The 12551-nt window shown below is 40.6% G+C and overlaps 2 protein-coding genes across 2 annotated transcripts; one reads left to right on the top strand and one right to left on the bottom strand.

The window, feature by feature from the left end:
* The first annotated feature begins 1165 nt into the window (after positions 1-1165).
* On the top strand, positions 1166-4356 carry LOC108796579 (derriere protein-like). The gene is made up of 2 exons (XM_018568073.1): positions 1166-1418; positions 3551-4356. Exons 1-2 carry the CDS (start codon positions 1166-1168, stop codon positions 4354-4356), a joined length of 1059 nt encoding a protein of 352 aa, XP_018423575.1.
* A 2767-nt stretch (positions 4357-7123) lies between these two features.
* LOC108796587 (protein DVR-1-like) lies at positions 7124-10882 on the bottom strand. The gene is made up of 2 exons (XM_018568084.1): positions 10615-10882; positions 7124-7941 (listed from the first exon to the last, which is right to left on the bottom strand). The coding sequence occupies exons 1-2, from the start codon at positions 10880-10882 to the stop codon at positions 7124-7126; spliced, it is 1086 nt and encodes a 361-aa protein (XP_018423586.1).
* Between the last annotated feature and the right edge of the window lie 1669 nt (positions 10883-12551).

Raw genomic sequence — 12551 nt, 5'->3', positions numbered from 1 at the left:
GCCTGTTTGATATGCATGAAATAAATCTGATGTATGGGATACAAGATGAACCCCTGCTGGTTAAATGGAATAGGAAGTCTCTGTCAGTGTTGGCATCTGTAAACAGTACCTGGTGGTGTCTGGATGTTGGTAATAATGTGGATTCAGCGTGTGGTAATGGAGACATTGGGAGGGGGATCTCAATGGCATTCCAATGGAGAAATATATTTGTTACTACTGTGTGATGCTTTTAAAATGTGCTGTATGCCTTAATGAAAAGCTGAAAATGTATTATTACTGTTACAACTGTATTATCGGATTGTTACTGTTCCCCTGAAATAAGTGCAGTCTGCCCTCATCTCCACACCTATGCATAGGAATAATCCTGAATACTTATTGGAGCCAAGTGTTTATTTGTATGTGCATGCTGGTTTAGAGGAGTGCCTGAGGGTGGTCAGGGTGTACCTGCATGGCCAACCCCCCTCTTATATATACAGTATGTGCTGCTTAATAGACATTGAAAAGTCTTTGGGTTTCACCTTTTTTGGCTGGATCAAACAATTATATAATGTCTATTTGGCAACTGCAGACACTGCTGGATGAGGCTACTCAGGAGCGATAGTAATGTGAAATATTAGACAACCTTCTGATTATTATTGATTTGTTTGTGATTTCCTTTCTGCATTGTACCTCTTCTGCCATGCTCCATAGGCTACACACAAACGGTTAAAAAGGACCTGCTTAGGAACTAGATGTAGATGTGTGAATGTGGTCAGATTGTGTCTGAACATCGATCCATCTTTTACTGTCTATGGTGGGCAACTTTAAACTTCATCCATATGCATAGACATCCCAAAAAACCTAGGCCTAAGGCCAATACCACCCCAGGGTGTTTTGTAATTCTATTGTTCTTGAACGATAATTGTGAGAATGATGATATGGAAATAAAATACAAAATGCAGACACATCCTAAAGGCATATAAAATGTATTATCATTAACTGAGAATTGGTAAGTTAACCTTTGGAATGTGATTGTTTACATTAAAAAAGGAGGAGACAGGATGATGGCCTTTTAACGCCTCCCTCCCGACTCCAAAAAGTTGACAAATTTCACACTTTGGATGCTCGAGATAGTACTTAGGAAAGGTCTCCTGAGCAGAAAAGCAGATCACTAAGAAGCAGCACCATGGATGTCTCTGTGCTTTTCATCTCTTTTCTTCTAGCCCTCTTTTTGCTAGCTGACTGCACTGAGCTACCATTTCAAGAGAGGATGCTTCTCAAAGCCTTGGGATTAAATGGAAGACCGAGACCAGTCTCCCCCGGCCCTGTTCCAAAGGCACTTTGGAAAATTTTTGAGAAAGGAATTAATGCAGAAAATCCCTGTAGGATGGAAGGCTTTCAAGTTCCAGGAAACATTGTTAGATCTTACAGAGATCAAGGTTGGTACACAAAATGCATTGATGATCTATTTGAACAGACATGTACTACTACAAAATATGTATTATTAATTTTGTGATATTAATTTTGTGTGTGTGTATATAAGTATTTTTCTGGTATATTACAAGTGTATTGAGATGTCTCTAGATATCCCCCTACTGAACTGCAGTTTTGCTGACAATGATCCAGAGGTCCTTGCTTATATGCATTTAATCTCTAATCTCATCCTATCCCATCCTATTGTCTGCTTCCCCAATACCCCGCCAGGCTTTTGTTTAATTATATTAAGTATAATGTCTAGAAACCTTTGGTACATAAGTATGGAGCTTTAGAGGTTTCCACTGCTAACCTTTCTACCTGATGATACAAGTTAGTGGATTGTTAGACTGATCCTAAGGCTCCTTTACTTTCCAAGTTACTCATTTGGAATTTGGACTTATCCTAACATTCCTGATCTGCAGATTTACCCGAGGTCAGTAATTCAAAGCCATAAACTAGAAATCAAAATTGAATTCAAACCAGGAATCTAGCCTTTGCAAAAGTAGGTCAGCAATGACAGTTTACATATTACTGCCAGTACAGTTTCAGTTTATGGTACTCGTGATTTTCACTCTATTTGGCAGGATGTACTTGGGGATAAAATAAAGTGGCTGTTTATTTTCCCAGTGGATCGTCATTGGCCCACCCTCAGTAAAGAAATAACCATGTATGCTTGTATGACAGGAAAGTTCATGTTCATGTAATTTTAAGAGTTTAAGGATCATAAACTTAGATCTTATTGCCATCTCTCATTTATCACCAGCTTTAGTACAGAAGACAAGTCATTTATGACTTAACTTTACAGTTAAATCACAGAAAATACTTTAACAGCTTTAAAATAACATTACTGATAACTGCTGATTTCCCCTGAGAAAAGTTATGTTAGCTGTCTGACTCCTCTCTCTGCCATTCATTTAACACAGGCATATCATATCAAACTGATTGTTTTTTGTCCATGCAGCCCAAATCTTGTTTGTGGCCCTCCGACTGTTTAATGATTTAAATTGAATACGACCTCATCTGTTTGAAAGTTTATTAAAAGAAACATTACCTTACATTATTTTTTAGCTGAACACTTCAGTTCATGTTTTCCTGCTCATTTCCTTTGAGATAAAATACGTTGCAATTGTCAGTATATTGCTAGTTACCAAAGTGATATAATCTTCTTTTAGAATTATGTAGATGTGACCCCCCAGTAAACATAATCTTACCCTTTGAAAACGTATTAAACTCATTTGCACCTACTGTTTTATTTAACTTTGAACATTGCTTATTAACATATACTCTTAGACACCCCTCAGCAATCCAAACCTGTGTGTTTAGGAGAAAAACAGTTGCAAAAGATGATCAGACAATAGTTCTATTATGCCAGTATATCTGAACGTCCAGTACATGTGCAGCTTAACTGTAGTTTGCCAATTTCTAAATATTTAAGTTGCCTATGAGAAATGTCTTTTTCAAAGTTTTTTTAAAGAAAGCAAATTCAGCCTATGCTGTTCAAAGGCAAACAGGTTATAGGCACTGGTCTTTCTTTGTATCTAATATATGTATACTGTTGGATTCTAAATATTTTTAAGGAACGCTAGATAGGGTAGGGAAATGTACCAAAATGTACCAAAATGTCTATTTGGAAGAGGCGGCTCTCTAATTAGGCAGTCGTCTAAGGCCTCGCGCTCACAAGGGCCTCGCGACTGCCTAATTTGCCTAACACATTACAGGGGACCTTAGCGCTGCTGAGCGCAGACAGCATTAAGTGCCAGGTCACATCCAAGAGTGCATCGCAGTCGCCAAACTTCTCATCTCATCATGTTCGGCGGCTGCGATGCACGCTTGGATGTACATATTCATTTGTACATGAATATGGCAGTATGCACTGAGATTGTCGCTCAATCTCTGATAGTGTAAGTAATGGTTAAGACCCGAGGTTAGATTTTTGTTTGCTACGTCTTGTCACCTTCAATTCCTATTCCAGAGACACAAAAGGAAGTGAAAGGAAATCTCTCAAGTGTGGTGTTTCTCTTTTGGATAGAAAGATTAAATGGTTTCTCTTTTAATCTATCTAGATTAACCATTTTTTTAATTTTCTCCTCTACAGGACCTTTAATCTCCAGTGAAGTACCACATGAATCTTTGTGCTTCAAAAAACATCTCTTTTTTGACCTTTCCGTAATTGAGAAAAAGGAGCAGGTGACTCTTGGCCAACTTGAGATCAAGTTCAAGCATAACACATACCACGGACGTGAGTTCCAGTTTCGGTTGTATCGTCCACTTCGTTTATCTTTAAAGGGAATGCGAGACCACCAAACGAATAGAAGACTTCTTTTTGCACAGTCATTTCGTCTACTTCATAGGTCTTTGCATTTCAATCTGACAAAGGTGGCACAGGACTGGACCACCCCAGAGAACAATATGGGTCTAGTTATGGAAATATATGCAGATGGTGAACCAGCTAACAAATTCTCCACACTGTGTGAGCAAATCCATTCCTTCACCCACACCTCTCTTCTCACAGTTACCCTTGACCCTACTAGCTGCAAAGCCGCGAGACCCAAAAGAAGTGCAGAGTCTTCAATGCCTACTCCCAGTAATATATGCAAAAAGAGGCGTCTCTACATTGACTTCAAGGATGTTGGCTGGCAAAACTGGGTTATTGCTCCACGAGGCTACATGGCCAACTACTGTCATGGAGAGTGCCCTTACCCACTAACAGAGATGCTTAAGGGTACCAACCATGCTGTGCTACAGACCTTGGTACATTCTATTGAGCCGGAAATCACACCACTCCCTTGTTGTGCTCCAACTAAGCTATCACCCATCTCTATGCTATATTATGATAACAATGACAATGTTGTGCTAAGACATTATGAGGACATGGTTGTAGATGAGTGTGGGTGCAAATGAATATGGGGTGTTTTTGGATAATTATTTTTTTAGACTACAACCTAGATTCTAGTTTAGATTTACAAATCTATGGGCTACCTACTGCGTCTACAGTATATTGGCCAATAATCCTGTGGCCATCAAATGAATGTCTACCAACACTTGATCAGTATACAGAAATTGGCTTACGGAGATAATAATGTTGACTTTCGGATGTTTTCAATGAACAAAATCAAATGTGAACCTCATACCTTATCTGACAGGCAAATATGCCGTACCCCACATGGATGCAAGGAACTTTTGTTAAACAGCTAAAGAAACAACTGCATTACCTATACTTGCTCCCTGCCAAAATATTGGAATCGGATTCATACACCTCTCCTAAAACAGCCAGGAAGGTGACGCCATTCTTTCTTATTGCAGTTTTGCAGCATCCTGTGCCACTTACCTGCTCTTTGGTCGTTAAGCAGGAATACAATATTCGACTGGACCTTCTGTCTTGACATTGTAACTTCTTCTTCTATCTACCTTGGTAAAGTAAACCATACAAGGGCTATGAACGGGCTGGAATCAGAGGTGACACTGGAAGATACAAAGATGAACCAAGGAAAAAGGGATATCACCTGACAGCGTGGCTGTGGTGTAAATAACAAGACCTATCACACACAGAATTTGAAACAATATATACAGGATGTATAGCAGCTTTGTGTTTGACTGGAGCTCAGCTGTATACGTTGTCATATTGCCCTAGGTCTCTGGAACACTGCAACTTTTTTTTTTTTTTTTTAACATCAAACGACTAGGCTTGCACTAACCAGGGTTATAGAAATGGATCTGTGTCCAAATTTAAATAAAATGTGAACATAGTTTGTTTAAATAAATGTCATAGTTTATTATTTCATGAAACAGTCTAGAAAAGGACCAACAGCTATTTGATCCTAAACCTTATATACCATAACATTGTCACAATTTTAGAAAATCTAAAATTGTTCACTGTTTTTGTAGGGTCCCGCGCCAGAACTAGAGAGGATATTTCACTTGTAGCTTTGCGTGTGATAGAGCTTGCCGTTCTGGGTGTAAATTGCAGTCGATTTATTGGAGCACACGGAAGCCAATTTGTAATTGTTCCAGCCAGCTGGAACTGATCCCACTAAGGCGCATAGGAATTAGCCACTGGTGTGTAAGGTGTCCATACTCCTGCCAATTATTGTACGATAATCGCAGGTGATCCCACGATTGTACGATAAATCGGAAGGTGTATGGGCAGTGTGCAACCGCTTCTACTGTAAGGTCATACGAATTTCCTCTTACGAGCACGCTTGAAAACCCACCGAAAAGCGTACGATTTTCGGCGGGTTGGTATCGTGGTCGGAAGACGAATGCCGCAAATGCACACTGCCGGCTCAGCACGGGGAGGGCTTGCGATGATCGCAAGTACGTTCTGCCAGTCCAAGATTGGCAGATCGTTCGAAATTTTAATGACTGACCTTACAACCAATCGCACAACAAAAGTCGTGCGATGGTTGTAAGGTGTATGGGCAACTTGAGGGTATCAGATACATGCTGTGGATTCCCGCATTACAAATGAAGGCTGCCACTGGTGTTTTTTATAAAACATACATTATTAAAGCCAATTACCTAAAGTTCTGATATCCCATGCAGACCAAAAAGGTCCCACCTTTCATATACATATGAATAAAATACATAGAACAGTAGCCAGGAAAGTAGACAAAATTCAGACCGGCGCAAACCATTGGGACTGGTATTTGCTTTGCCAACGCTAGGAACCAAGGGGCTGCCTTCTCAACTGGAATCTTGACAACATGCAACAAAAACACAAAGCTGGTGCCACCTACTAGTGCAATATGTTTATTTGCCAAATAATGAAATAAAAAGTTCACTATTCCTAAAAGGAAAATCAGGCATATCAATAACAGAGTCTGATGAAGCAAGAACGCTGTATAGTAGTAGGTGCACCTAGGGGTGTATCCACCGCAAGGCAAACAAGGAGTTTGCCTTCGACAGCACAAAATTCCACTCCCAGAACAGTGAAGCAAGCCGGGCTGTCTAATCAAGCAAACTAGGCGGCTGCTCGATCATATAGCTCCCGCTGGAGAAGAACCTGGGGCCCAGCAGCACAGGCCCTGCGGCAGAGGAGGCCGGGGCCCAGCAGTAGGCAGCTCGGGGCTGAAGGCAGATGTCCATCATGTGTGCTGCATCCAGCCACTGAGAGGTTACATAAAATGTCTTAAAACAGGACGTTGCCCGAGATTGATCCGGTCACCACTGTGCGCACCCCAGCAGGTGGTGGCATGGTTACACATTTCAGGGTAACAACTATGAGCATAATCATTTTGATTGGCACCCTGAATCAGGCAACACCGCATGTCTTGCAGCATGCCACAACACACATTAGTGTGTTGCAAAATAGGGTAAGGTCCTATTTTTGGCATATTAGAATGCATTGGCAGGCCATTTATTGCAAAGGGCTACCTTAACACAATGCACAACAACGTGCATAAACGCACCAAAAAGTAAAATGGGCCCTTAAGCTTTTTGACACACACACCGATATCACTAACTGCAATGTATGCAAATTATCTTTTTTTATACAGCTTTCTATATATATATATATATATATATATACACACACACATAGCATATGATGTGCAAAACACAAGAAAATATTGCTATGTTACAAGACATAAAAGCGTCGTTTTCTGGGATACTGCACTTTAAAAATATTATTTTTAAACACAGTTAAACATGTTAAAAAGACAGCAAGTTATTACCTACAGCCACATTCATCCACAGACATATTGTCATAATGTCTCAGCACCACATTGTCACTATTGTCATAAAATAGCATTGATATAGGAGACATTTTTATGGGTACACAACAGGGCAGGGGGATCTCATCAGGCTCAATGGAGTGGGCAAGGGTCTGGAGGATGGCATGGTTAGATCCATTTAGCACTTCCGTTAGTGGGTAAGGGCATTCACCATGGCAGTAGTTAGCCAAAAATCCCTGAGGGGCAATAACCCATTTCTGCCATCCAACATCTCTAAATTCAACATAAAGGCGCCTCCTTTTACAGATATTGCTGGCAGCAAATGGAAACTTGCCATAACTTCTTTTCTTTCGTGATGTCTTACACTGTAGAGGATTGAGGGTCACAGTAAGTAGAGAGGTATAGAGAAAGGTTTGCATCCCTTGACACTCATCTAATGGACCAGCTAACAAGCTTCCTTCTTTTCTTGGAAAGATCTCCAAGGCCAAACCCAGGTTCTTATGAGGGTCCCTCCAACTCTGGCAAATCTCTGTTAAATTAAAGTAGAGGGATTTGTGAAGCAAACGGAACGTTTGGGCAGTTAAGAGTTTTCTGCTTGTTTTCTGGTTTCCCATTCCCTTCAGTGACAGTTGTGTGATTCTGTAGAGGCGAAGATCAAATATTCGACCATAGTAGGTATTCTGGCTGAAGCGGACTTCCAGCTGTCCCATGGTTACCTTCTCCTCTTTCTCCATTATTGAGACATTGAAGTATAGCCTCTTTTCCAGGCAAATTGTAGTAGGAGGATTCGAGGGATGAGGGATGACAAATCGCCCTGGCAAAGAAACATATGGCACAAATAGGAATACAGCTAGTAACTGATGCAGATAAAGCTACATTGTTGAAGCAATTACACCATTTTGATCTATCTGCAGACAAAAAGGAAAATAAAAAGTAGTTTATCTATATTTCATTTTTTTTATTGTTATCAGGTTTTGCAGGTCATTAGATACCCTTACAATATGATCACTGCTGCACTACTTGCCCCAAAGTTATTGAGAACCTGACGCAACACACGAGTGCGTTCCACAAGGAATACAGAAGCTATAGGTGGTTTCTCCATTAGGGCCTATGGGTCATTACTTAAAAAAGTGTTATTAAACCTTCCCATTAGAACAAGATATATAGCAGCATACCTCATCTCTTACATTGCTTACCAAGCTTTTTTTGATCGCAGCCTGTCGTTTCTTTACACTTTTAAAGCCTTCTTAATTTTTCTCCCCCCTCATTTCCACCAATAGGGTGGTTATGCGGTCTTGCAGGGTCCCCTGAACCCCAGTGTAGCCACTCTTATTCCTATACCATCCCAGGATTACTTTCGCAGATGGCACAGCCAAATACTTGCAAAACAGAAAAATGGTCACCAGCACTCCAGGTTTTCTTCAAAACCTAAATCCTTTTATTCATTCTCACAGGTCATATCGACATGCGTGGCAACGTTTCGGAACCTGTCCGGTCCCTTCATGAGGCAAACAAGTCACTTTTGTTTGCTTGATGAAGGGACCGGACAGGTTCTGAAACATTGCCACGTTGCACTTCAGGTTTTTTGAAGAAAACCTGGAGTGCTGGTGACCAATTTTTGCTGTTCCACAAGTCCTGGACTTCTTTTTTTATTTTCAATGTGTCAAAACAAAAATTAAAATCACTAAACAAAATGAATTGGAAAAAAAAAAAAAAAGCGACCAATGACTCAACCCCAGCCCCTTTCAGTTGCCCGTCAGGTGGTCCCCTCGTCAACAGCTGAATGTAAAAAGGGGAAAGGATGCTGGCTGACATTTTTCCCCAAATATGGCCACAGGCAATGATACCAGCCAGCATCCCTGGCTCATTTTGTTTACATTTGGCCATCAGCTGGGGAGAATCTCCCGACTGGCAGCTGAATGATACCAGGGATGTGTAATTGGTTGCTAGGCTGCTGTCGGCCCGGTGTCCTAGTAATCAATTAAGATAAGCGGAAGGCCGTCACAAAATATAAACCAGCACATACATGCCCCATTCTGAGCACTGGCACCCATCCGTACATCACACCAGAGTTGGTTTTATATTTCCAACAGTTTCCTAATCTGTAAAGTGGAGGTTATAAAAAAACTACATGAATATGTCACACATCGGACTTGCAAGGTCAGTGTGGAGCTGGCTTTGCGACAGCGGCATAGGGATGCTAGAATAGAAAAAGGCCTTGCCAAAACGATTACCACAAGGTTCAAAGCACACGATTGGTTAAAATGTCTATGTTATAGCGTACTCTTTACTGGAAATACCTGAACTCTGTATGGAGTGGTGTTCATACTTTTAGCTGTATAATTGTAGGTGTGATGGTCAGGTGTCTGCAAACATGAGTATATAGTGTACATTCTTATGAACTAGAGCAATCATATTGGTTTTCATATCTCATATTTTAAGTACAAGTAGAGGGAAGTTGGAATCATAAAATCCAGAGTAAAAGGAAAGAGTGAAGTGGTCTCTGAAGCAACTCAACGCATACGTTTCCTGGTGGTAGAAAAGTTAGGGCCTAAAAGCAGATCGCCAAGGACACTTCCTCTAATTTCCTCTGCCATTCATAACTTAGGCCAATGTCACTTCTGCCTAAGAGGTTTCCTGCCCAGGTAAAATGAACTGAAAAAGGGAAGCCACATAGCAAATAATTTATGTTCTCAGGGTAAATTATATCTCACATCTGTACTATATATTCTCACTACCTTCTTCAGGACAGAAATCATTTGTCAAAAATCCTAGGTTCTAGATTCGAATTATATAATGGTATATTGACTCTTTTTGAATATATTAATCTGCAGGTTAATAATGGGACGATTCTACCTGGAGCCAGGCTTTAACATCCCTAATCTGGAGCCAAAGGCTACTGTAAGACTTCTTGAAGAAAGATGCCTAATGCATGGCAAATGCTTGCTGTACACTCAGCAGCTATACCAGCTAATGCTTGAGGTGAAGGCCAGGGAGTTTCATTGGGGAAGTTATGATTTCCAGAAATTCACATGGCCTGCTAAACACACATTCAAAGATTGATGTGCCCACACCTATCTAATTGTGTGGTCAGCACAATGGATCCCATTTAATGTAACAAGACATCTCACAAAATAGATAATCATTTATCAAATGCATGGAAGAGTAACTGCACAGGGTACCATCAGGTTGATCATCTAATGGAATGGAGACTGTTCACTTTGTAAAGTGAATGTTAGCAGATTAAACAAACCTGTGTTGACTTTAAAATGTCATATGTGAGGGAAATTGAAAACACTTTTCCGAGTACAGCCTCTACTCCTTTAGTAATTCCACCTGAAAATGGAAAGTTTTATCATACTTACTGTGATTTTCCTTTCCTGGTGCCCAACATGGCAGCATATCTTTGCAATTCTTAGTATGATGCCAGGTGGACTCCAGGAAAGTAGGTCCATATCCTCATGTTCATATCACATCCTGCACCTACCTTGGTCAGGAAACACTCGGATGACACTACCAGGGACATTAAACTCCTCCACAAAACACAAATCTGCTTTCTTTTTTGGGGCTGAGGGGCCCATCCTTTGATTGTATATCTTCCATAGTATAGACGGTATAGGAGGGGGAGAGACAGGGTTTGGCTTAAATGGAATGCCCAAGCTTTTTAAAAGCAAGCTTTCTCTGAGCTTGATTTCAGAATCCATTGTCACTGGAACAAAGAGACCAAGTAAAATCCAGAGCCTAAGCCACATCATCCTTGTAATCTGTACACAGAACTAACAAGTAGGGCTTTTCAACTATCCTAGTTGAAGATCCTCTAATCAGCTTTTAATTACAAGTACTTGTGGCCAATTTCAGTGGGTGTTAATGTGGAGCATGTACTATTTGCAGCTTTTAGGCTGGATCCACATCTTGAGTTGTAAAATTGAATGCATTTTTATTTGTTTTTAACGGACATTCGGGCATGCAATTTTGTACATTGAAATGCATTGGTAATATGCATCATTGTGCGTTACAATGCTTGGGTATTGTATAATGTTGAATTAAAATGCAGCTTGTTGAATGGTATTAATTAGGTTATATAGATTTCAAAAACACAATAAAGGAATGCTAGATGTGCATACGACTGCTCAACCAATTTCTGCCGTCTCAAAAATGCACACTGACAAAGTAATAGTTATGTCAGCTGACAACTGAGATATGAATGATAAATAATTGTTTACTTTGGTTTCCCTGTGATAGCTGGATATATTACTTAGCTGGAAAATGTTTTCTTGTGAAAGCAGCCTAAAGCTGGCCATACACCTATAGTTTATCTGCAGATTTTCTATGGTCAGATGGAAAAAGTGCAACAGATTCCTCCATCTATGCCAAACTGTGTGGATGGAGGAATCGCCTACTGGGCCAAGCTTCAGTATCTTGCTAGTCAATCCCGCTGGCTCTCAAAATACCTGAACAATCTGATTGGATGCAGGCATTGTTCAGGTATTTTGAGAGAAAGCAGGGCCAAGATACTGAAGCTTGGTCCAGTGGGAGATTCCTCCATACACACAGTTTGGCGTAGATGGAGTTTGCACTATCTCCATCTGACCATAGAAAATCTGCAGATAATATATAGATGTATGGCCAGCTTAAGGCCCTATTCACACTTGCCCTGCACTTTTGTGTGTATTCAAGTGCATTTGCACTTGGTGGGCCTTTATTTGTTAATGGCACCCCAAATGCAGCAAGCAAAATGCATGTCTTAACGTAGGACAAATGCACAAAGCTCGCAGTTCAAACTGCTGCATGAGCTTCTTTGCTGCATTTATTGCAGGTAGGGCAACCCATTGAATTTAATAAAATCCTGTATGAGTGAGACCTACTCAATTCCACAGAGTTTGGGCAGAGAATATCCAAGAGTAATGAGTGCTGGCTATCCTAAGAAGAGGATTTTGACTAGAATTTGTGTCTAATCCTCCAACAGATTGCTTTCTAGAGACAACTTTCCCACCTCATCCAAAAAAGAGGTTTGTACTGCAGTCATATATTCAAAAATTGCTAGACTCCCTCAGGATCATCATGGCACAGGATCTTCTTCTTTTTTAAACAAGAAAATTGAACAGTGGATTTCATCCAGTCTTTGACCTAAATGCACTAAATGCCTGTAACATAGCAAAGTCTGTTTTTGATTCTAGAAAATATATATCAAAGCGCTAAAGGTGTAACTAATAAAAGACTTAATGTAACCAAGTGATAAAGTGAAATTTTAGGTTTAGGCGGTCTAGCTCTAAAACAAGTGATGTGTCTTACATGGAATCATAAAAAAATTATGTCGGGCCCCGCCTTCTCCTCTGATGCCAACCCCCGAGCCCCGCCTCCACCTCCACTGCTGGGTCCAGCCTGCTCCACCACCACCACCGCTGCTGGCTCTCACTGACTCAG

This window comes from Nanorana parkeri, unplaced genomic scaffold, assembly GCF_000935625.1.
Source record: "Nanorana parkeri isolate BGI_ZX_2015 unplaced genomic scaffold, ASM93562v1 scaffold1135, whole genome shotgun sequence".
Taxonomy (NCBI): Eukaryota; Metazoa; Chordata; class Amphibia; order Anura; family Dicroglossidae; genus Nanorana; species Nanorana parkeri.
Note: the sequence above shows the minus strand (reverse complement) of the source record. Positions and strands in the feature narration are given on the sequence as shown.